We start from the raw sequence: 26,661 nt of genomic DNA on the forward strand, positions 1-26,661 counted from the left end.
GGAGCTGGTTGAATAGAGTAATCAGGGACTTGGGTGGTGAGAAGGTCTGAGGAAGGGAGGTCAGTGGTGAGGCTGTCTCAAGGCAAGAGGTGAAGTGCTGAACTAAGGTGGGGGGGAGCTATGTAAATAGAAGGGAGTGGGAGATGTGAAGGTAGAAGTGAAAAGATGTGGCAAGGAATGGATGTGTAGGGTTACAGTTGTCCTGGTATATTTGTAGTCAGGTTCATCACCAAGAGTTCCCCATTCCAGTAAAATCACAGATACAAAGCACCACTACTCTTGCCCCCTTTCCACTCAAGAAAGTACAGTCTGGAACATAAAGTAGCTTTTCAAGGACAGACTAGTTGTGTATATTTTTAGTTTATTGCCCTGCTTGAAAGCAGGTGGCTGGACCAGATTACATAGAAGTCCTTTTGACTTTATTATTCAATATACTATCCATTCTCAGAAAAAGGGATTCCATAGATTGCATAGCTCTTTGGTTAGCATGTGGTGTGATAATTTTCCTCTTTTCTTTCCAGACTGGATCTCCAAATCTCACCCAGGCTGAAAGTGTAGCCAAATCCCCTTACTGATTCGCATGGAAGCGTGGACCAGCTTCATTGCCCAGCTGAATGCCTCAGGCAGCCTGGGGGCTTCCTGCTCACCCTCTGGCACCAACACTGGACTGACAGCCCGGCTGGAGCTTAGAACTCCCGAACTTAACCTGTTCACCAGCCTCAGGGACCAGAGATGTGCGACATCAATGTGTTTTCCGTTGTTTGGAATCCTAACCGATGTCCCCCATCTTACCGTTCAGTGGTTAATCCCTAGAGAGATGACTAAGTAACCCCAGTCCCAAAGCCTGTCCCTAGGACTCTTTCCTCAGGGGGCCGGAGCTGGGGCAGGTGTTGTCTCTGCTGTCTCCCCCCCACCCCCGTTTAGATATGTAAGGTAACTTGGAGGTTATCTAACCTAACTCCCTCACTTTACAGTTGACGGAAATGTAGGCACAGGGGAGTTAAGAATTTGTCTAAGGTCATACAGGTAACTAATTAGATAAGAGGGCCAAAATTAGAACCCAAATCTTGACTCCAAGGGCTGCACAGCACCGGCGCCGATGCCAAGCGCCCCGCGCGCCCCCGCCCCGCGCGCCCCCCGGAAGCTGGGCCTGCCGGGGGCCAGTCTGGGCACCCGCTGGAATACTGCCCGAGCTCCTCCTCCTCGGCCCAAAGTCTGTGCCGGGCTCCAGGCTGGCCGCCATGGCGGAGAGTGAGCCGGGCTGCAGCAGCCCCAGCAGGTCTCTGTCGCCCCTCAGTGACCGGAGCCGCCTAGAGGCGGCTTTCCTGAGCGGCTGGAGGAGCTTCTGGCAGTCGGTGGGCAAGGAGAGGCCGGGGCACGGCGCCACGCCGGCGGACGACGAGGAGGCCAGCGCCCTGACCAGGCTGCCGGTGGGTGTGGGAGGCCCGGCCGGCCAGTGCGCCTGCGCCCGCGGGCAAGGCGGGGGAGGGGCGAGCCCCGGACCCCGGCCCCAGCTCGGGGTTGGGCTTTTCGGTTCTGTTTTGTCTCGCCGACCCCCTCCCTCCCGCCCCGAGCGTGGCGGGCGGAGACCGAGGCCCTTCCGCCCTTTTGTTAATCACCAGCATTGATTAAGCGCCTGTAGTGTATGGGCTGAAGCTGGGAGACCAAAGTGAAGCAGCCCACTGCGTTGTGTTGAACCCGGGTCTTTCTCCAAACCCGAGGCCAGCCCTCTGCCCACCAGGCCACACTGCCTCGGCCCACCAGCACTGAGTAGGCCCCTACTCTATACCAAGCGCGTGGCCGAATACCGGGGCTACAGAGATAATAAGCAGCTAACATTTCTGTAGCGCCTCTCTGTGCCAGGCACTGTGCTAAGCCGGTAGGTGCTGTTATCCCCGTTTTACAGGCTAGGAAACTGAGGCAAACAGGTTGTGGCCTGATTTGATAATGATGGCGGCTAACATATAGTGCCTACTATGTGCCAGGCACTGTGCTAAAGCACTTTTTAATTATCTCACCTTTCAGCAGCCCTGGGAGGTTTTTGTTGTTTAGTCATTTTCAGCCCTGTCTGACTCTTCATGACCCCATTTGGGGTTTTCTTGGCAAAGATACTGGAGAGGTTTGGCATTTCCTTCTCTAGCTCATTTCACAAATGAGGAAACTGAGGCAAACATGCCCAATGTCACCGACTTAGTGACCGAGGTCAGATTTGAACTCAGGTCTTCCTGAATCCAGGCCCTGCACTCTATCCACTGCTACCTAGCTGCCCCAGTCCCTTTTTTACAGATGAGGAAACTGAGGTCAGCCAAAGTTGTGACTTGCTGTGGTGATGATGATGGTGATGGTGGTGGTTAGCATTTATGTAGGCTCACTATGTGCCAGGTGCTGTGCTCGGCACTTTTCAGTGATCTCATTTGATCCTCACAACCACCCTGGGGAAGAGGTGCTATCATTTTCCCCACTTTACAGATGAGGAAATTGAAGTCTTGACAGAAGTAAGGGATCCCATAAGGCTGAAGTAAGAAGGAAGAATATTTCAAGCACGGGAGAAGTGACTTGCCCAGTGTCAGACAGCAAAGAAATGAAACCTTGCTCTCAAGAAGCTTGCATTCTATTGGGAAAAAACACAATGTGGCCCCAGACATACCCCCAGCAAGCACATCTACATTCCAGGCTTCTCTGCTCTTAGAGGCATCAGTTCAGGAGAGGCTTTTGAAACTGCAGTGAAGTATACAGATAATACTAGCTAACAGTTACGTAGTTTTAAGGTTTACAAAGTCTTTATATGTAAGATGTCACTGAATTCTTATAACCGTTTCGGGTGGATTCTGTGACCATCTCTATATTACTGATAAGTAAACTGAGGCCTAGATGTTAAGTGACTTGCCCAGGGTCACACAGTAAGTATCTGAGAAGCAGGATTTGGACTCGTCTCTTCCCGATGCCAAGCCCTGTACTCTAGACTAAGCAACACTGACCTCACTCAGAGTAAATACATTGGAGTTAGGGAGGGCAGTAGTAGTTGGGATGATTCAGAAAGAACCCTGTAGCATATTCTTTGAGGCTGAGATGAGAAGGAAGAGTATTTCGGGCGTAGAGGAAAGACATTGCAAAAGAAAGATGTGTAAAGAACAGGGAGAAGGGCAGTTTGGCTGAACCCTAGGGTGCAGGAGAGGGAGCGCATTCTCATCTTGGCTTCCCTGGCTTCCTTCATGGCCCAGCTAAAATCTCACCTTGGAGTCAAAAACATCAGCCATCATGATGTCATTGATCTTCAAAAATGAAGGACGAACAGCAAAATCCCACCTTCTACAGGAAACCTTTCCTGATTCCCCTTAATTCTAATTCCTTTGCTCTGTTGATTTCCCCCAGTTTTTCCTACACATATTTTCCTATACATAGCTTGTTTGTACATAGTTGCATATTGTGCCCCGCATTGGACTGTGAGCTCCTTGAGAGTGAGTGGATACTGTCTTTTGCCTTTCTTTGTGATTCCCATTGTTTAGCATGATGGCTGGCACACAGTAGGAGCTTTAATAAATGTTCACTGACTAGCCCAAAAGTCTTAGTGAAGTTTTAAGATTTAATAGATTATACAGGGCATCTTGATTAACAAGGTTGGAAACAAAGTTTGGGACCATGTTTTGAAGGGTTTTAAAAAACAGAAAGAAGTTTATGTTTTATCCTAGAGGCGACAGAGAACAACTGTAGTTTGCTGAGTAGGGAGTAAATGGTCAGACACGCACTCAAGGAATATGATTTTAGCAGCTGGGTGCATGATGTATTAGAATGGGGAGAAATTGAGGTAGGAGGCCATTGCAGTAGTCTAGGCAGGAAGTAATGAGGACCTGAGTTAAGTTGGTAGATGCATGAGTACTGAGAACAGAACAGAGGTGGGAGAGGTGGAAGTACAAGTGACAAGATTTGAAAACTAGATTGGATATGTTGAGTGAGAAAGTAAGTTGAGTAAAATGCTGTGGTTTTGAACCTGACTGGGAGCTTGAAAGAATGATGGTGCCCTTGACAGACATAGGGGAATTGGGTAGAAGGCTGGGTTTAGGGGAGAAGATAACGAGTTCAGTTTTGTACATGTTGAATATGATATATTCTCTGTGACATGAAATTTTCAATAAATGATGCAGAAATAAAGCTAAGGGAAGAGGTTAAGGCTGTATATAAAGGTTTGGGTGTCCTTGGCATAGACACTCCAAGCTAGAGTGCACAGAAGAGAGAGAATAGTGTTCCTAAGACCGCATTGGGGGTATTCCCAGAATTGAGAAGAGTGATAATACAGATGATGAGCCTTTAAAGAAGACCAAGGAGAGTTTGTTAGACAGGTAGGAGAATCAGCAGAGAGTAGTATGACAAGCACCAGGAGACAGTTGTATCTGGGGGAGAGGGATAGGCACCAGTGTTAAATGTAGACGAGAGGTCCAGAAGTACTAGAGCTTAGAAAAGGTCATCAGATTTAGATTGAAGATATTGGTAACTTGGGATGGAGCAATTTCATTTGAGTGATGAAACTGGAAGCTAGATTGCAAAGGGTTGAGTTAGAGGAGAGGAAATGGAGGTAATTAATTGGATAGTTTTTTTCCCTAGAAGTCAGTAACTCTTATTAATGTTTTTCAGTTGTTTCAGTCGTGTTGACTTTTTGTGACCCCATTTGGGGTTTTCTTGGCAAAGATACTGGAGTGGTTTGTCATTTTCTTCATCATCTCATTTTGTAGATGTGGAAACAGCTAGTGTGTTTCTGAGGCCAAATTTGAATTCAGGTCATCCTGACTCCAGGCCTAGCACTATAACCTTTGCACCACCTAGCTGCCTTGAAATTCTTGTTACTAATGAGTCGTTAATAAAAAAAACACAAGTGATAGTTTATTATTTTGGGGTGGGGGGCAGTAGCAAGGCAGAGTTTCAGACCTGCTATTTAATTTGTCTAAAGAACTGGTGTAGAAGCTGGGAAACTCCTTCCACACATGCACATCAACTTATCCATGTCTTGCAGTGTTACAGTTACCTCAGATGATGAGAGGGTAAGTGACCATGGTCACCCAACTTGTGTTAAAAGTAAAATCAGTCTGTGAATAAGAATTTATGAAGCACGATACCGGGGTTACAGAGACTGTCATTGACTCTAAGCCTGGCCTGCTAGTCGCTGTCATGCTTCCTCTATGATAACTATTTTTCATGCTAAAAGTAACTTGAGGAAGCCAAGATGGCAGAGTAGAAAAGCAGTCAGCTGACCTCTCCCAGATTCCCCTCCAGTAGAATTTTGAAGCAACAGAACCAACAAAAGGTCGAGTGAAACAATTTACCAGCCCAAGACAATTTAGGAGATTAGCAGGAAAGGTCTGTCTCGCCAGGGTGAGGGCTGGGCATAGAGCTCAGTGCAGATAGCATGGTGCCAGCAGTGGACCTTGGAGGTGGCTGCATTGGTATTGGCAGCAGCCTCAGGAGCTCTCAGCCCCACAGATGGTGGGGCGGGGGGGGGGGGGTTGGACAGCTGGTTGGAAGGAGATTGCAGGGGACCCTTTGGTGGCACTGGGTTCAGGTCCCTTTTGCATTTCCCATACATAGTTCTAGGTCAGAGTCTCAAGGCCAAAAGGAGTCATAGCACTTGTAGCTGCATGGGAGCAAGGACTTTATCTGATGTTAATTCCAATACTATATAAACTATTTGGAAAAATAGGGAAAGAAACAGTCCTACCAAATTCCTTTAACAACATGGATATGGTACTGGTACAAAACTAGGAAAAGCAAAAACAGAAAGAAAACTAAAGACCAATTTCTGTAATGAATATTTTAAAATAAAATGCTAGTAAGGAGATTATAGCAATATATCACAAAGATCATGACTAGGCGAGAGGTATATCAGGAATGCAGGATTGGTTCAGTATTAGGAAAATTATCAGCACAATTGACCATATCAGTAACAAAACCAACAAAAATCATACAATTATCTCAATAGATGCAGAAAAAGCTTTTGATAACATACAGCACTCATTCCTGTTAAGAACACTAGAAAGCATAGGAATCAATGGAAGTTTCCTTAAAATAATAAGATACATATCTAATAATAGATAGATATCTAAACCTATCAGCAAGCATTGTTTGTAATGGGGATAAGCAAGAAGCCTTTCCAGTAAGATCAGGGGTGAAGCAAGAATGCCCATTATCACCACTGTTACCCAATACTAGTCTAGAAATGCTAGCTGCTAAACTAAGAAAAGAAAAAGAAATTAAAGGCATTAGGATAGATGATGAGGAAACAAAACCCTCACACTTTGCAAATGATATGATGGTATACTTAGAGAATCATCCAAAAACTAGTTGAAATTAACAACTTTAGAAAAGTTGTAAGAAATGAAATAAGCTCATATAAATCATCAGCATTTCTACATATACCAACAAAGTCTAGCAGGAAAGAAATTTCACTTAAGATAACTGCAGACAATATAAAATAAAAAGCACTATAAAACTGGGCAAACCTTTTGACCCAGAAATACCATTACTGGGTGTGTACCCCGAAGAGATGAAAGGAAAATGAAAAGGACATATATGTACAGAAATATTTATAGCAGCTCTTTTTGTGGTGGCAAAGAAATTGGAAATTGAGGGTATGCTCAGCAAGTAGAGTATGGCTAAACAAGTTGTGATGTATGATTGTGATGGAATGCTATTGTTCTATAAGAATGACAAGTAGGATGATTTCAGAAAAATCTAGAAAGGCTTACATGAACTGATGCAAAGTTAAATGAGTAGAACCTGGAAAACATTGTTTGTAGTAAGAGCAATACTGTATGATGATCAACTGTGAATGACTTTACTATTCTCAGCAATACAATGACCTGAGACAGTTCCAAAGGACTTGTGATAAAAAATGTTATCCATCTCCAGAGAAAGAACTGATTGAGTCTGAATGCAAACCGAAGCATGCTTTAAAATTTTTTCTTTATTCTTCCTTTCTTTTATTTATTCTTTATTCTTGGGGTTTTTTTTGCATATTCTTTTCCAACATGGAAATGTTTTGCATGACTGCACATGTATTACCTATATCAAGTTGCGTGCCTTTTAAGTGAGAGGAACGAGAAGGGAGAGAATTTGGACTTCATAATTTTAAAAAACAAATATTAAAGATTTTTGTTTATATGTAACTGAGGAAAAATAAAATTAAACTTAAATGTAAAAAAAATTTAAAAGTCATTTTAATTTGAACACATGGTATGTACTCTGATGTTTATTATATCACATAGCATATTTTCTGCTTTTTCTGACTGCTTTCATGTTATGTTTCATTTAATATTTCAATATTGTTTTCTCTGCTTGTGAGTGAATTCTGTTTTTCTATATGAGATATTAGGGGAGGTACAGGCAGGATCCCTCTGAAAATCTTACTGAAAATAACCATAGTGTTCGTCACCTTAAATCTCATGACCTGCTCCTTTGAGACACATTAGCCATATCTAGGGGATGACCACAGAAAAGATCTCATCTTTACCTACAAGTATTCTCTTTCTCTAATTAGGAATTCTGGCTTTCTCCTACCCGACTGTAACCTACCAACCCCCCTTTTACTCTCATGCTGTTGAATGCAGCATGCATGAGGAAACTAAGCCAAGCTTACATTACAAATCAATATTGCTTAGCTAGTTCTTGGCCCTTACTATAGCAAGGCAGTGCCCTAATGAATGTTTGTTGATTGATTCCTCCATATTTAATTCACTATTCCAAACCTCTTCCTTGCTCCAGTTTCGCAAACTTCCCTTTTCCTTCTCTCTTACTGTACTGAGAAAGTTGAGAACGTTTGATGTGAGCTCAATTTTCTCCCATTCTCTTCATCTCAGAACCCCTTGACATCTCTTAGGCTTCCTTTCCCCTGTGTTTTTTAAAAATATGTTTAATTTTTTTCAATCAACAAAAATCTTTTCCCACCCCAACAACCTCCTCAGCCTGCATTAAGAACAGAGGGGAAAAATGCTTTTTATAAACATGTATTGTCAAGCAAAACAAATTTTTGCATTGTCCATGTCCAAAATACACACACACACACACACACACACACACACACACACACACACACACTCTCACTCTTTGTATTTACTATATTGTTATTTTGTATAAATTGTTCTCCTGACTGCATCAGTTCATGTAAGTCTTCCCAGGCTTCTCTGAAACTATCTCATTAATCATTTCTTACAGCAACATATAATATTCTGTCACATTTTTATACCTTAATGTGTTCGGTCATTCCCCTATTTCATTAAAGGACATTTTTTTCCCCTGTAGCATTATACTCAGTTTTGCTAGTTAAGTAATTCTTGGCTGTAAGCCCATATCTTTTGCCATATGGAATATGGTGTTGCAGTTTCTCAGCTCCTTTATGATGGTGACTACTAAATTGTGTGTGATCCTGACTCTGTGGCTCTTTGGTACCTGAATATTTTCTTTCTGACTGTATTTTTCCCCCTTTGACCTGGAGCCACTGAATTTTGGCTATAACATTCCTGAGAGTTTTCATTTGGGGGTTTCATTAAGTAGGTAATCAGAGGATTCCTTCTGTTTCTAGTTTAGCAGCTGGTTCTAAGACATCTAGGAAGTTTTCTTTTAAGATTTCTTGAGAAGTTATGTCTAAGTTGTGGTGTTTACATAGTTTGATGATTCTTAATTTTTTTCTCTTTTATTTGTTTTCCAGGTCAGGTGTTTTTGCTATGAAGATACCTTACATTTTATTTTGTTTTGTTTTTCAATCTTGACGTCACTGTAATATTTCTTGTTGTCTCATGGAGTCATTCATTGACTTCTATTTGGTACATTTTGATAGTCAGTAAGTTGTAAGTTCTTTTTTGCTTGGGGAAGGTTTGTACTTCTATCAAATTGCTACTTTCCTTTTCAATTCTTTCTTTCATACTCTCATTTCTTTTCCAGTTTTTTCCTCTAGTGTTTTTTCATTTCATTGACAAAAATATTTTTAGCTCTTAAAAAACCCCAACAAAACCTTCGTTATTCTTCTCTTCCAGGAATTCTAGTTGGATTTATTCCCAAACTGCTTTTCTTTCAGGCTGTGCTGATAGGTGTTTTGGAATAGTTCTTTTCTTCTGGTTTTGTGTCTTGAGCATCCCTTTCATCACAATAGCTCTTTATGGTGGATTTATGTGTTTTTTTAATTCTTCCAGCCTGCTTCTTGACTAGATTTAATGTTAAGGCCTGGCTCTATTCTTTTTCTGTAGAGAGGGTCTGAGCTGGTCCTACCTCTGTCTTCTTGATTTATCGAGTGTTCCTGACCTAAGTTTGGGTCTGAGCAATAGTAGACGGCTGCTGGATTCAGCCATGGTGGGAAACTCTGATGGTTCAGAGTTATAGAACTGAAGGCTCCCCTTTGGTCTAGGATTCCTGCCCTGGTTATTCCTCTGCAGACTTCAGACTGGGTTAAAAGCTTGAAATTATAATCTCACTCTGCTCTTGGGGGTTTGAACCACACTGTTACTTGTTTGCATCTGAACCCTGCTTCTTGGTATACTGCTTAGGGTCTGAGACTGCTGTGTGTTGGGATGGTGGGGGAGAATGGAGGAGTCACAACAAAAGTCTTTTCTTTAGGCCCACCCTACATCTGTGACCTGGAACCTGTTGACCACACCAGTGTCCATAGTTCTCTCTCTCTATCCCAACCTGAGCTTGAAAAATAACTCACTGACTTTTTCTTATATTTCCCTATTGGGATTTGGTCTGGATTATTTTCTATAAACGTTTGGAGGGAAATTGGGGGGAGCTCCTCTATGCACTGCTTTCTGCTACTCCACCACCTTGGCTCCTACCCACTTTCCCCCACTTTATCATACTTGACTTTTTTCCTTGCCAAGGCCAGCTCTTCTACATTGTGTGCTTGATCCCCTCTCATTTTCTCCAAGATTGCATCCTCAGTTATTCTCTCTTCCCTTTATTTCCTCTCCTTTCCTGCCCTCTTCTTTCCTCTTTCGTTCTTTCTCCTTTTCTCATCTCCATCTCCTCATTCCTTTCCTACTGCCTCCAAATCTGTCCCCATCTATCTCATTGTTAAAAACCTCTTCACTATACCCTGTCATCCCCTCAAGCTATTGTCTTTCTTAAATTCCTCAAAAAAGATGTCAAAATGCCCTGCCTTCAATTATTCTCCTGTTAGTCCTTAAGCCTTTGCAGTCTAACTTCTGGCCTCATCATACAACTGAAACTTCTCTCTCCAAAGTTACCAGCAATCTCTTAGCTGCAAAATCTGATGTGTTTTTTCTTAGTCTTCATCTTATCTGCCTTATATAGCACCTATTCATCACCTTCTTTCTCTCCGCTTTGGATTTTTGTGACATTGCTGTCTCTTGGTTTTCTTCCCACATATCTGATTGTCTCCTTCTTGGTCTCCTTTGCTGATTCAGCATCCATATAATATTACCTAACTGGATGTTTCCTAAGGTTCCATCCTAGACCCTCTTCTCATTCTATACTCTCTCACCAGCTCCCATACATTTAATTATCATCTTTATGCAGATCACTATAAAATTTATAGGTCTAAACCCAATCTCTGTCCTGAGCTCCAGTCCTGTGTCACCAATTGCCTATTGGACATTTTAAACTGTACTTCCCAGAGACATCTTAAAACTCAACATATTCAAAACTGAACTCATTATCTTCTCCCCTCATCCCACTTGTTTTATCACCCTCCACTCTTCCTATCTGTCACAGTCACCACCATCCTTCCAATTTTATCTCCAGTTTTATAACCTTGGTTTTATCCTTGATGACCCACCCAAACATCCATTCAGTTGCCAGATTTTCTTTTCTACCCATATAACATCTCTTGCATCTAGCCCCTTCTCTTTTGCCACAAGCTGCCATCTTAGTTCATGCCCTCATCACTTCTTCCATAGATTATCATGACATACTCTTTTAATTGGTTTCCTTGCCATAGGTCTCTGACTGCTCCGGTCCATCCTATCCACTGCCACTAGAATAGTTTTCTTTCAGTGCAGAAATATGACCGTGTTTCACTCCTACTCAATCAATTGCATTGGCTCCTGTGCCTCTAGGATCAAATATAAAATCTCCTGTTTGGCTTTTAAAGCCCTTCGCAACCTGACCCCAACCTGTATTTCCAAGATGCTGGATATTACTCTTCCATGTTCTATAATCCTGCCAAACTGCTTCCTCTGCTTTCCTTACTCATCTCTGTGCTTTTGCACTGGCTGACGCTCACACCAGGAATGCGCTCCCTCATAGCATCCTTCTCTTCCTTCATCATGAAGCTCAAACATCTTCCACAAGAAACCTTCCCTGATCCCCTGACTTCTAGTGCTTTTCCTCCAGACTACCTTGAATTTAATTACTTTGTATATATTTATATTCTTTTACTTTATGTTTCTGCAATTTGTGATCCGATGTGTGCTTTCCTTCCTCATTAGAAAGTGGGTCCTCTAAAGTAGGAATTCTTCCTTCTCTATATTCCTAATGCCAGGAACAGTGCCTATCACATAGTAAGCACTTAATAAATGTTTCTTGATTGATTGATGGTATAAAAATTATAATCCCCTGAAAAAAATTATAGTTTAACCAATCATTGCCTGAAAGATGGGTCAGACTTCCATAAGATAGTAAAATTGGATTTTGGATGGAAACTCAGATGATGGACATTTATGTTGTGGTTTTTAAAAAATAAAGTAATGTAATGTTAAATCATAATTGCCAGTTGCAGTTGCCTGCAAGAAAGCCTTAACAGGAAAGTACTACAATTTAAAGGTTGGAAAGATCCATAATGAGAGTGAAATAGCAACCAATTTTCTCCACTGAAAAAAACAGACTTAAATCATAAAATGAGGGATTTGTGTTAGACTGCAGTATGTTATAGTTTCACCACAGAGAGGCAGCATGCTATAAGGGGATAGGAAAGTTGGCCTTGGAGTCAGGAAGCCCTGGATTCAAGCATTGCCTCTGATATATAATAGTTTTGTGACCATCTGAAAGTCACTAAACCTCTCAGTGCCCTCAGATGATTCTCTAGGACCATGAGTTACCAATGATACAGCCCATCAGCATCTGTGAAAGATGGTACCTTCTGTACCAGGCAGTTCTTTATACCTCAGTGAATAAATAAAATTATGGCTACAGACCAAAACAAAAAATTCAGCTTTGAGGATTAATGATGTTCGGTAATCTTGCAGTCCTCTAATTGCTTGATTGTTTTGTAATTATTTTTTAATCAAATACACATTATCTGGGCTGTGATTTATTGAAGCTCCAGTTTACCTACTTTCTTGTCCTTCTGTGTTTCAGATTTATGTGCAGTTGTACATTATGTCATTTCTTTCACCGCATGATCTGTTTGAGCTGGGAAGGACAAGTCGATATTGGAATGTAACTGTACGAGATCCCATGCTGTGGAAATTTTTTCTTTTGCGGGATCTTCCCTCTTGGTCATCTGTTGACTGGAAATCTCTACCAGACCTACAAGTCTTAAAAAAACCCTTATCTGAGGTGATTGACAATGAGCTTTATGACTATATGACAATGTAAGTATTCAGTTTCATAAAATTAAAAAACAAAACAGTGGCTGCTTCCTGTGAAGGCAGTGTAGTGTCGTGCTAGATTTGGAGTCAGAGGATTTGGGTGCCATTCCTGATTGCTATTTGTTAGGTGTGTCACCTTCAGCAAATCCTTTTAAGTTCTGTGGGCTTCAGTTTCCTCATTCATAAAACCAAGATTTTTGGGTTCTGTTATATGTGAAGTCCTTTTCAGCTCTAAATTTATGATCCCTTCCTAGGGTCTTAGGTCCTGGTAGCAGACTAGGATGAGTCAGAGAAGGAAAAGTATGTCTTTTCAGAATGTCTGTGGTGGGGTGAATAAAGTCAGTCAAGCCCCCGTAGTGGAATCATTGGGTCAAAGGTTATAAACAGTTTAGTTAACTTTTCACATGTCAGGCAGATGACTGGCTGGAACACTTTTCACGAGCAAATCTTGTACCAACTACCTATCCTTGATCACTTAACTGTTTCCCATTTCCCATCCCAGTTTAATTTGACTGACTTTCTTTTAGTATGGAAGAGTGAATGGAACATTAGCTTGAGAGTTAGGTTTGGGCCTTTCGTTTCTCACTGACAAGTTGTGTGACTAGATTTCTTTTGATTTGTAGTATTTGGGGGTTTCGTACCCACTTTGTTTCCAGTTCTTTGCTACCATAAAAGTTCTACCATGAATATTTTGATAAATATTTAACTTTTGTGTATTTGACTTCTAGGGTGTGTGTGTGTGTGTGTGTGTGTGTGTGTGTGTGTGTGTGTGTTTATATGCACATTCAGTAGTGGGATCATTGGGTCAAAGATTATAAACATTTTAGTTAACTTTTCACACATAATTCCAAATTATTTTCCAGAACACACGTAGACCAAAACACAGTTCTGTCAACAGTATGTTGGTGTTCTTGTTCCACAGTCTGTCCAGTGTTGACTATTTCTGGTTTTTTTGTTTGTTTGTTTTGGTCATCTTTCCCAATTTGATAGGTGTAAAATAATGGAGGATAACTTGTTGCTAACACTTGAAATACCTTTATTATATTTGTTTTTTAATTATTGATTTAACAAACTTATTGATCGACACACTTAAAATTTCTCATGAGGCAGTCTCCATGGGTTAATGAGAATGATAAAAGAAGATACATTATCATAAATAAGATGTTTTTCTTTTTAATTTCTAGTTATGGCTATTTTAAACAGGTATAAAACAAGCTGTCCACATACCAGAAGACACTTGAAATCCAGTCGCCACATGTATGGAGCTGTTGCCTCTTTTTTACAGTCACTGATCCTTCAGACAGAACCTCGATTTGCTATGTTTGGACCAGGTTTGGAAGAGCTGAATGTATCTTTGGTGTTGAACTTGATGTCTTGCACAGAACTTTCCCCGATGGCTGGTTTACCTCAGAGACAGATTGATGGTAATTTCCACATTCATCTATGGTATATGAGAATTTGAATACTTTGGGCTTGATACTGCCATTGAGTAGGCAGAAAATTGTTCCTTATTTAATGGTGAGTTAACTCTTTGAAACAAATAAAGGCAGATTAATTTGATGCAGTGGAACATCCAGTAGTACCAGTGAACTAAAAGTAATTCACCTCGAAAATACTGAGTTTTTTCTTGGAAGCTAATGAAAAAATAACTTTACATAACTAAAGATTATGAAGAATTTACTGGTTAGCAGAGCATTTAATTTTTATGATAGAGGTCATAGGTATCATAATTTAGAAAGAGTAGCAACAAATACTTACTGAATTCTTGCTCTGTGCAAATCATTTTACTAGGTGTTAGGGATACAATAACAAGTAAGACTTGGTTCTGACCCCTTCGGAACTGATAGCTAATTGAGAATATAGGACATATGCGCTAAGTAGCAATTGAGTGATATTTGTTTCCTTATTACAGCTCCTGTAGCAACAGTGAATGCAGTGGTTTGGAGTTGGGGGACAACTGGAAGTGGAAGTAACAGTAAAGGGTGAATTTTTTCAGGCAGTTATGAGGACCTGAACTAGCGTGACAGTAGTGGATAGGGAAAGGGATAAGAGATTTGAGAGAATTAGGAAGAAAAGAATTGCTAAGAATTGGTGATTAGATCTGGAGAACAGGGTGGAGGACAAGGGAGAGAGAGGTACCCAAGGTTTCAGGCTTAGGTACTTGAGGAAGTATTGTTCCCCAAAAGTGGGAAATTCAGGAAGAGGAGCTGGCTTTTGCAAAAATGGGATACTTGAAATTTTTAAGATGTTGAATTCATATGGAAACATCAGATGGTTAAAGACACGAGCCTGGATCTTAGGGGAGAGATTAGGGTTGGATATAGAGATCTATAGGAGGCATTTATTTTGAGATGATAGTTGACCTGGTGAGAATAGATGAGATCTGTGAAGATAGAGTAGAAGGAAGAGGACTTTTGAAAAGGATTACCTCAAAACCCCTCTACATGTCCTTTATTTTTCACCTTCTTCACTCCAGTCTCTGTTGAAGAGGGAGCCTTTTTGCTTGCCAAGGCCAACTCATCTCACTGTGCCATTGATCTCATCGAATTCTGCCTCCTCCAGGATCTTGGCCCTTGGGTCACTTATATTCATTCTCTCTACTCTGTCTTTCTCATCTTAAGTCACTCCTGTTTTCCTCTCATTCACCTTTTGGAATTCCTAGTTTCCATCAAAACCCAGGTCAGAAACATAGAAAGACTCACATGAATGGTGCAAAGTGAACAGATACGAGAAAGCAATAAACACAATGAATTCTACAATGTAAATGGAAAGAACAATAACTATAACACATTGAAAATGAACATTGTAGAATTACAGAGAACAAGCTTGGACTCAGAGAAAAGACACGAGGAGACACTTTGCTGCACTTCATTCCTTTGCATAAATAAGGAGGCCGCTAATGCAGAACATTGAATGAATTGTCACATTTTTTAAGAAAGTTGATCAGTTTTCTGATTTTTTTCTGTCTTTTTTCTTAAAAAAAGGATCCTTTGTTATTTAGAATAACTATTTGGGAAGGAGAAGGAGAGAGATATAGGATGGAATTTAGGCAATGTAAAAAGAAATTATATTAATACAATTTTATTTTAAAAAATACTTCAGGTTAGGCATTACCTTTTACATGAAGCCTTTTTTGATCCTCCCAACTGCTAGTGGCATTCTTCTGCCAACTCTCCCATACGCATTTGTATATATCCTGTATATTTCTGTGCAGAATGAAAGTTCCTTGAGGGCAGGGGCTTTTGCTTTTGTTTGTATTTCCAGTGCTTAGTACAGTACATAGCACATGTAGTGTTCAGTCATTCAGTTGTGTCCTTACTCTTGATGGCTCTGTGGACCATAGCACAACAATACTGTCCATGAAGTTTTCTTGGCAAAGATACTGGAGTGCATTGCCATTCCCTTCCCCAGTGTTTAGCACATAGTAGACAATAAATACTTGTTGATTGATGTTCTAGAATTGAAGAAATTTATTACTTTGCCACAGTTAATTGTACGTGAAATGTAGAACTCCTGTTATTGCTTATGTTTTTAATAAATAAAGTCATGATATGTAATGTGAGTTTCCCAAACGTGAACATACCTTGTTAACAAAAATCCCTCAATAATATTCTGAATTGGGAGAATTTTTTAAAAAATGGATTATTTATTAAACTGTTTTGCTCCCTTGTGTATAAGAGGTGGACTTACATGATAGGAAAGGAGATGGAGTAGTGAGAATAAAAAAGAGTAGACAACAACCTGAGTACATTGGAACCCCCTGAATAGTAAAAGAACAACAAGAAAAGTCTCAGATGCATTGGAACGGATACTCTATTCAGCATTTATGAGAAGACATGGACAAAAATTGCGTGGATGTTTATACTCCAATTTGATAGAAGAAATACACATATCATTGAAGTTATAGATCAACCAAGGAAAAGTAATATACTTTTTTCCTTAAATGTTGGAAAGTTAAAGGCCTACAGTAGTGATTTATTTAAAAAGATGTTGACTTTGGCTGATGGGGCAAAGGAGTGGATATTTTGGCAGGACGCAGTATTGTTTGAGACATAATCAAATAAGTTACCTAGTAATTTGTGGATTTAGTAGCTTCATACTAAGAAATAAACTTAAAAATAAAATTTCCCTAACAATTGCAAAATAAGTACATATTTTAAAAATTTGTTAGTGATGCTGAGTCTAAAGAACAGTAGACTGGAAGTTGAAAAGAACAGAGTATCCTGGGTAAATGCTTAATAATTGTCTGACTGTGGGCAAATAACTTCTCTGTCTCAATTTCCTTATCTGCCAAATAGCACTTTACAGGGTTATTATGAAATTCAAATGAGAAAATATATGTAAAGCACTTTGCAGACTTTAAAGCACTATATGTGCTAGCTATTTTTTGTATATGTTCATATACAAATGGCAAACCACTCCAGTATCTTTGCCAAGAACTTCCCCCCCCAAAAAGAAATTTACATGATAATTTTGTTGTATATTTGAAAGGAATAGCAAGTTGTCCATAGTAGACTTGTAGTTTCATATGCAGCCATCTTTTTTATTGTACTGTGTTAGAGAAATATTTGTTTTATTCCATAAATTAAAAATAAAATGAATAGAAACTGAAAAAAAAGAAAACCCCAAGTGTGGTCATGGAGTGTCGGACACAACTGAAACAGCTGAACAACTGAGCAACAACAAAAAATAAGTATACCTACATATACACACTTCTGTGTATGTGTGTGTATATATATATACATATATATGTATGTGTATATATATATATATATATATATGTACACACACACACACACACACACATATATATGAACTGCTGTTATTACTTAGTACAATTTGGCACCATCCAACTTCATTTTGATTAGTTGGTGACCAGTGTGTCTAACTTGATGTGTTTACAACAGGGGAAAATTATAGAATTCATGGATTATACTCTCTATATTTCTATTCCCCAAACTGCTTATGTGTATAAGAAGATTTTCCTGAGTTTTGGTTCAGTTTTGATTGAATTTTACTTTCAGTTATTAAATCAAATATACTTGTAAAATCCATTTTATTACTGATCATTAATGGCCGAATGGTCAAGGCAGGAACTCCTTAGGAAAATGAATAATTGGTTTTGGGAATGATTATAAATGGAATAACTTGCAAATGGAATAATTCCTATTGAACATTATCCAATCTTTAAACACATTTTTCATTCTATAAGACCACTGATTATCTACATTTACTTTTAATTTTGATTGCAAATTGCCAAAATGGGGTATAATACAACCTCACCAAAACTCTGTTTTTTTTAGTTTAATATAAAGCATACAGAATAATAATATTGAGCCTTTAATTGTTAATAGTTGGCACTTTTCAAACTGCTCACTCTTTAACCACACACATACACACACACACAAACAATTTTAGAGTTTTATAATTGTTTTTTATGATTGGAGTGGGAACATATATATATATATTATCTTTTAAAAGTAGTTATTTTACATTTTATCAGAAATCTGTGTAAACTTAGCTTAATAACTTACATTACCTTTTTGCTAACACATAAAAGAGTATTGTCTAAAGCTAATTGTCCTTTGTTGTTCTCTATCCAGATTTTTAATACTGCATGAATGACAGTCACATGCAGCCCCCCTTTTCTTCAGCTCAGGTATAATGTTTTATTCCAGAGCCACACATAAAGAATTATCATTTGGCTCTTTTTGTTCTCACTAGGTGTTTTTCTTTCACTCTTTCTCTCCTGCTGTATTCAGTAATAAATTGTTTTGACTTTGTATTCTTCTCCTTCAGGCATTGGATCAGGAATCAGCTTTCAGTTGAGCAGCCAACAAAAATTCAATATCCTGGTATTATATTCAACCACTAGGTAAGGCTGCTTATCTTGTGGCCTGCTTGGGATCTGCACTGAGGCATTTTTATGGGTTAGGGCCCTGTCGAATTTCTGCTTGTGTGTTTTATTTTAAAAACTTTATCTTTTAGGAAGGAAAGGGATAGAGCAAGAGAAGAGCAAACGAGTGCAGTCAACAAAATATTCAACAGGCAGATTCCAGGAAATGATGAAGAGAGGGGCCGATACAGTGTGATTCCACAAATTCAGAAGGTGTGTGAAGTGGTGGATGGGTTCATCTATGTTGCAAATGGTGAAGCTCACAAAAGTAAGCATTTTCTTATCTTTAAAAAAAATCACACAGGCCACTTTATTGTTTGCAATGTAAATGGGAAAATGTATTTTTTAATTTTTTTTAATTTAAATTATTTAATATATTTAGTTTTCAGCATTGATTTTCACAAGAGTTTGAATTACAAATTTTCTCCCCATTTCTCTCCTCCCTCCACTCCAAGATGGCATATATCCTGGTTGCCCCATTCCCCAGTCAGCCCTCCCTTCTGTCACCCCACTCCCCTTCCATCCCCTCTTCCCTTCCTTTTTGTAGGGCAAGATAAATTTCTACGCCCCATTGCCTGTGTATCTTATTTTCTAGTTGCATGCAAAAATTTTTTTTTTTGTTTTTGAACATCTGTTTTTAAAACTTTGAGTTCCAAATTCTCTCCCCTCTTCTCTTCCCACCCACCCTCCCTAAGAAGTCAAGCAATTCAACATGGGCCACATGCGTATCATTATGTATAACCCTTCCACAATACTCATGTTGTGAAAGACTAACTATATTTTGCTCCTTCCTAATCTATCCCCCTTTATCCAGTTTTCTCCCTTGACCCTGTCCCTTTTGGAAAGTGTTTGTTTTTGATTACTTCCTCCCCCTATCTGCCCTCCCTTCTATCATCTCCCCTTTTTTATCTTCTTCTTCCTTCTTTCCTGTAGGGTAAGATACCCAGTTGAGTGTGTATGGTATTCCCTCCTCAGGTCAAATCTGATGAGAGCAAGATTCACTCATTCCCCCTCACCTGCCTTCTCTTCTCTTCCTACAGAATTGCTTTTTCTTGCCACTTTTATGCGAGATAATTTACCCCATTCTGTCTCTCCCTTTCTCCCTCTCTCAATATATTCCTCTCTCATCCCTTAATTTGATTTTATTTCTTTTAGATATCATCCCTTCATCCTCAACTCACCCTGTGCCCTCTCTCTCTCTCTATATATATACACATACATATATACATACATATACACACTCACATATACACATATATACATACACACACATATATACCACATATACATATACATATACATACATACATACATACATATATATATAGTATATATAGCATATTCCCTTCAGCTATCGTAATACTGAGGTCTCATGAATCATACACATCATCTTTCCATGTAGGAATGTAAACAAAACAGTTCAACTTTAGTAAGTCCCTTGCGATTTCTTTTTCTTGTTCTCTTTCTTGATTCCTTTTTCATGCTTCTCTGGATTCTTGTGTTTGAAACTCAGATTTTCTATTCGCTCTGGTCTTTTCACTGAGAAAGCTAGAAAGTTCTCTATTTTATTGAAAATCCATATTTTGCCTTGGAGCATGATACTCAGTTTTGCTGGGTAGGTGATTCTTGGTTTTAATCCTAGCTCCATTGACCTCCGGAATATCATATTCCAAGCCCTTTGATCTCTTAATGTAGAGGCTGACAGATCTTGGGTTATTCTGATTGTGTTTCTACAATATTCAAATTGTTTCTTTCTGGCTGCTTACAGTATTTCTCCTTGATCTGGGAGCTCTGGAATTTGGTGACAATATTCCTGTTCCTAGGAGATTTCCTTTTGGGATCTATTGAGGAGGCGATTGATGGATTCTTTCAATTTCTATTTGCCCTCTGGCTCTAGAATATCAGGGCAGTTCTCCTTGATAATTTCTTGAAAGATGATGTCTAGGCTCTTTTTTTCATCATGGCTTTCAGGTAGTCCAATAATTTTTAAATTCTCTCTCCTGGATCTATTTTCCAGGTCAGTGGTTTTTCCAGTGAGATATTTCACATTGTCTTCCACTTTTTCATTCCTTTGGTTCTGTTTGATAATATCTTGATTTCTCATGAAGTCACTAGCTTCCACTTGCTCCAATCTAATTTTTAAGGTAGTATTTTCTTCAGTGGTCTTTTGGACCTCCTTTTCCATTTGGCTAATTCTGTCTTTCAAGGCATTCTTCTCCTCATTGCCTTTTTGGAGCTCTTTTGCCATTTGAGTTAGTGTATTTTTTAAGGTGTTGTTTTCTTTAGTATATTTTTCAGTATTTTTTTGTGTCTTCTTATAGCAAGTCATGGACTTGTTTTTCATAGTTTTCTCGCATCTTTCTCATTTCTCTTCCCAATTTTTCCTCTACTTCTCTAACTTGCTTTTCCAACTCCTTTTTGAGCTCTTCCGTGGACTGAGACCAGTTCATGTTTTTCTTGGAGGCTTTTGTTGTAGGCTCTTTGACTTTGTTAACTTCTTCTGGCTGCATGTTTTGGTCTTCTTTGTCACCAAAGAAAGTCTGAGACTGAATCTGGGTCCGTTTTCACTGCCTGGCCATGTTCCCAGCCAACTTATATAATGATACGCATGTGGCCCATGTTGAATTGCTTGACTTCTTAGGGAGGGTGGGTGGGAAGAGAAGAGGGGAGAGAATTGTAGAGTAAAGAGTACTATGTCCAAGTTTGGGGGGATGCGCTGTTGATTTCAGAGGTATTGTAGCCAGCCCTGCTGCACCAGCACTCCTCCTTCCCCAAGAACCCACACAGATAATCTTGGCCAAGAATAAAATCCAATTTTTGCTTTTTTTTTTAATAGCCCAGATAATAAAGGAAAAAGTGGGAATAGAGCATTGGCCCCAATTGAGAAACTTAGTTGTCTGCATAATCCAGATTTTCTATATAATTGTGAGCTTTTCCTTTTGTTTTATGTAACCCTGACATTAGGGTACAGATGACTAAGGTCCAGTATATTAATTTCCTATTTCACTAAGACAGAGAGAGAGAAAGATCAGACCTGTGATTTCTCTGATAAAGGGAATTCCTGTCCCTCTCCCAATGCAGGTCAATACCTTCTTTGTAATTTCTAGTGTTAGGGAGTTTCCTAGGGCATTGAGAGATTAAGTAATTTGCCCATATTTTTATTTCTAATTTCAGAGGCCTTTATTTTTTACAAAGGTGCTTTAGGCTCTTAACTAGCCATAGACTAAAGATTTCGAGAGAGCTTATTCATAAGAGATTAATGAAAACTGTAAGTACTGGAAAATAGAATATATTATGAGAGGCCACATACCTAGTAAAGAAAGGAATTTGAAAACTCTAAAATGCTATGTAAACGTTTGTTGATGTTATGTTTGGCTAACAGAATTGGGCTGGTCTCTAGTAGAAAAGGCTATGATAGCATTTGACTATTAGATGCTCTGTAAATATTGGTGATCAGATAATTATCACTTTTTTTTTACTAACGTTATATCTATATGAGTCCTGAACTTATAATTTTAAAAATTATCTTAATTGCTCATTTCTGCAAAATGAATTGGTATTAGCATTGAAGCTCATCCAATTTGGCCATAAAGAAGACACCCATCTCCCCTGCCCTTCCCTAGCTTGAACATAAGCTTAGCTATTTTTTAATCTGATTTTTTAAATTGTATCTTGGGAGATGTGTAATGTTATAATGGAAAGAAGCCTGAACTGGTCAGGAAACCTGGATTCACACCTTGTGTCTGATATTTGCTAGCTATGTGCCTTCAAGTCTCACCACCACTCTGAGCCTTGGTTTCTTTTATAAAATCAAGATAGTAATACTTGAACTCTCTGTCTCATAGGGTTTTTCTGAGGAAAATACTTGGTAACCTACAAACATTGTCTAAATATGAGCTTTTATCTATTATTGACTATGAAGAGATAGAGTAAAAAGTGATTAAATTGCTTCAGGAAAGATGTAAGTTCTGTTAGGACTCAGCTCAAATGCCACATCTTTTAGGAAGCCCTTCCTGGGCACCCCACCCAGAAATGATACCTGCCACCTCTAACCCCCTATAGTGATTGGCTTGTTTAACCGTCGGGGAACTTAGGTCATACTGTCTCATATGTAGTTACTCACATACAGCATCTTTGTTTCCCACACAAACCAAGCATAAGGATTCATGCAGAACAGGCACTCTGCCTGCCTGTCACATGAATGAGTGACACAAGGAAGAAATTAGGAAGATCATTCTAACTTCCAAGAGTGTGAGAAAGACTGGCTACTTTGTGGTTATTTTTAATAATAGAATGGACTGTAGTATCTGTGATTTGATCTGTGAAGCAAAGAGATGGGCTGATTGATTTTTCAATGGTCCTTGCAGTCGAGGACTATTATGTATAGGCAGCCATCAATTTCCCCAGTATATTAAAACACAGCAGTAAAATGAACTTAGAAGTGCTTCAGTATCAGGAACTATGTCTGCTTTTGTGTCTCTTGCAGCACCTTCTACAGTACTTCACACACAGTCAGTGCTTGATATATATTTGATGATTAAGTGAATGTGAAGTTATCCTATTCATTAGACTGGTTGGAAAAAGTCAAAACTGATGTTTAATTCTACTTCATTTTTGAGCATATGGACCCAGACAGTTAAAAAAGAGGAGAAAGAATGGAGGGAAATAGAACACAATTAGAGTATTAGTATTAGATCTGGAAGAGACTTTGGAGACAATTTAGTTCAATTCCTTCATTTTACACATTAGAAAACAGACTTGGAGAACCTTTGTCTTGCATGAGGTTATAGAGCTAATTAGTAACTGCTAAAGGCAGGAATAAAATAAAGACCCTTCTGATTCCTAACCCAGTATTCCTTCCAAATGAGAGAGAATAAAAAGGAAGTAGAAAAAAAGAATGGGTATCTTAAATACCCATTGGTAGCAAAATATACCATATCATTGAGGTCAGTGAAAGTTGAAATTAGTTATAAGTTAGGTCTTTAAAAAGATGAGAGTCAACTATAAGGAATTTGTGAATGACTTGGGTATTAGATTATGAGTATTTGAGGCATCTGCATTGTATTTTCTTTAGTTCCTCTTAAAAACTTGAAATCTCACAATCAATTAACAAGCATTCGTTAAGCATCTACTATGTGCTAGGCACTGGGCATAGAAATACAGAAAAATGAAATAATACTCTGAGGCATGCTTAGTAGAATTTTGTCAGAATAGTAGCTGAGTCTAGAAAATGAGTAATTTTCATATATTTTATGTAGTCGTGGTCATTTTCCTCTCACAAAGGATGCAAATGTTTCTCATTGTGTTCTTTAGGACATGAATGGCAAGATGAATTTTCTCACATTATGGCAATGACAGACCCAGCCTTTGGATCCCCAGAAAGACCTTTGCTGATTTTATCGTGTATTTCCCAAGCCACAGTAAAAAGGATGCCTTGTTTTTATTTGGCACATGAGCTGAAACTAAATGAACTTCAACTGCCATGGATGGTAAGTTCTTATTTCTTTCTCATTCACTTAGTTTTTCTCTTAACATTTTTCTATAATCGAATAATATATTAAAGCCAGTCATAGAAGTCAGAAGCTACAGAATGCATTGATAATTTGGGATCCATGAAAATTAGTTTGAAGTGATTGACTGCTAATCCTCTTCACTGGTCATCTATCTTTATGAGAGTACAGAAAAACAATAAAATAGCAGTTCAGTTCAGCAAACACTTGTTAAGTACCTACTGTGTGCATTATGAGGCAATGTGTTAGGCTCTCAGGAAATATAGATACTTATAGAGAAAGGAACTGTGATATCATTAGCATAGGGAACTCCAGGTATGGAAACAGCCTCTACCAATACATATTGCAACCCATCTATGATGTAACAGATCATAGGATCACAGATTTGAAAGGCATCTTGTTTCCATTTTAGTTCAATCCCCTCATTTTATAGATAAGTCCAAGGGAACTGCCTAAAGTACATGGAAATTTTGCAACTTGTCTATTGTCACCCTGCCGGCAAATGTCAGAGGCAACAATCATAGGTTGGATAATCATTTTATTTATTCAGCCTTCATCATTGGGATTTTTTTTCATAAGTAATACATTATTTTGTTAAAAGTATACATTCCATAATATCGATGGAAACGTGGTTTGGTGGAAGGAGTGCTAGATTAGGAGTCAGAGGACTTATATTCAGATCCCAACTTTATCACTTTCTGCCTGTATGACAAGTCACTTCATTTTGTTGGCCCTCACAAGAGTTTACTTATTTGTTAAAAAAAAATACTAATGTTGAGAGGGTTGGACATCCTTCTAACTCTGAATCTATAACCCTTGTGTCTCTTCTGAGTGATGGGTGTTTCAGTTCTTTTCTATTAGAAATGAAAGTATCAAAAATACTTTTGGTAATAATGTCATATTTCTTATCAGCTGTAAGCTTTGTTTATTCAAGACTTTTGGGGTAATTTTTTGGAATTCAAAGTGGGCCCCTTTGGAATAATTTTTCTTAATTCATGTAACCCAGTAATGACTTGGAAATTTAGCAACTACCATGTACTCCTTTAATGTAATATAATAAATTATATGCATTAAATTAATAATAACTAATAAATTTAGATGGGCAACCTATTGAGTTAGTTTTTTAATGCATATGTCTTGTACAAACATTGCAATTGGATAGTGAGCAGGGCCTGAAATAATTAGAGGAATCAGGCTGGGTTGCATTAGGGAAATTGTGCATCACTTTTAATGATCTCAAGTTCCTCTCCTTTCTGACAGAAAAAAATCCATCTTTCAACAAAAAAATCATTGTTTTGGTGATGAAATATGGCTACGCATCATCACAATTTCCAAAGAATCAGAATTGCAGATGACCCAAGAATAATGAAGAGACACATGATAGGGATATATGTAAACTTATAGCATACCACCACCAAGCACCTGCATGCAAGAAATACTACAAAAGATATCATTCAGGAGATGTAGAATCAGAAAAGGATGCAGTCTGGATGTGTAGTGAGAGGGAAGACTAACAGAGGGGCATACCAAGGAGAAAACAGGACTGGAGTTTGGCTTCTAGCTTGTTAGGTAGTTTCTATCTGGAGGATTTATGGGAAGATAAGATTTCCTCAGGATGAAAGGCATGGATGGGTTCCAGTCTCTGCCTGTAGAGGGAGTGCTTACATTGGTGAAATCACAAGTCAATTGAAATATGATAGAAATTATTATAGTACACTCCTGTCTTGATAAAATTTGAGTGACCCATTCTAGGGTCTTTGTTTTTAAAGATATTTTATTTTTTGTGTATTTGTGTAAATACAGCTTAGTTTAAGTACTTTTGAAAACTATCCTCCATTACATTAGGCTTACAGCAAGGGAGCATGTACTCCAGTTTTTGTGTTTTGCCGCTTTACCCACTGTAGAAGCCATCTGTGTGCCTGTCTCTGCCTCAGCAATCATTTGTCTTTTCCTTGCAGCCATTGCGAGATGTCACAATCCTGATGCTTAGGAAAGTCTAGAACCCCAACAGACATCCTGCCACTCGATGTTCCAAATACAACGTTTCCTCTTTTCCTTTTGATTATTGTATAATAATATCCAGGACACTGAGGCCATTGAGACAGTTTTTCAGAGACTGATTTTCAAATTGAAACTCCAGATGTTCTCATCAGTCAATTAGAGAGTCCTTTATTCTACAACTTTGAGAAAACCTTTTTTTTTGGTCACAGAGTTTTGTTTTTAAAATTAAATCTTTCATTGTATGTTTCCTAGGTACAGGATGTGGAAGCTGAGACTTTAACTGGGTTTTTGAATGGTATTGAGTGGATTCTTGGAGAGGTTGACTATAAACATCCACGGTGATCCTTTTCTCATGTGGTATAACTTAAGGACTAAGCCATTTGAAAATTGGTTTTAAGGACATGATGTAGGTGTTTCCTCAAGCTTGCTTTGCCCTTTCCTTGGTTTTCTGCCAGGTGAGATTTAAATGGTCATAGCTGTAACTGCTGAGTTTTCCACAATAAATCTTGCTTTAATTTTAATGAATTATAAAGGAAATGTTTATGTGGTGGCACCTAAACCCCTCCCAGTGAATCTTATTGATATTTTTGATATTTTTATTTAAAGTTTAAATTTTCTTATTTTACTGTCAATAAATTCAGAAATATTGGTATATTTGTACATTTCTGTACATTTGTTTTCAACTTTTCACTTCTACTACTATGTGAGTTGAGAGATTGTAATTTTA

At 38.7% G+C, this 26,661-nt stretch overlaps 1 protein-coding gene across 1 annotated transcript; it reads left to right on the top strand.

Moving 5' to 3' along the window:
• The first annotated feature begins 1,233 nt into the window (after window positions 1-1,233).
• Window positions 1,234-26,586, top strand: FBXO4 (F-box protein 4). Its single transcript, XM_036750272.1, has 7 exons — window positions 1,234-1,430; window positions 12,295-12,530; window positions 13,731-13,951; window positions 18,327-18,402; window positions 18,516-18,691; window positions 23,737-23,912; window positions 26,187-26,586. The coding sequence occupies exons 1-7, from the start codon at window positions 1,242-1,244 to the stop codon at window positions 26,274-26,276; spliced, it is 1,164 nt and encodes a 387-aa protein (XP_036606167.1). The 5' UTR covers window positions 1,234-1,241; the 3' UTR covers window positions 26,277-26,586.
• The last annotated feature ends 75 nt before the right edge of the window (window positions 26,587-26,661 follow it).

The sequence above is a fragment of the Trichosurus vulpecula genome, chromosome 1 (assembly GCF_011100635.1).
Source record: "Trichosurus vulpecula isolate mTriVul1 chromosome 1, mTriVul1.pri, whole genome shotgun sequence".
NCBI lineage: Eukaryota > Metazoa > Chordata > Mammalia > Diprotodontia > Phalangeridae > Trichosurus > Trichosurus vulpecula.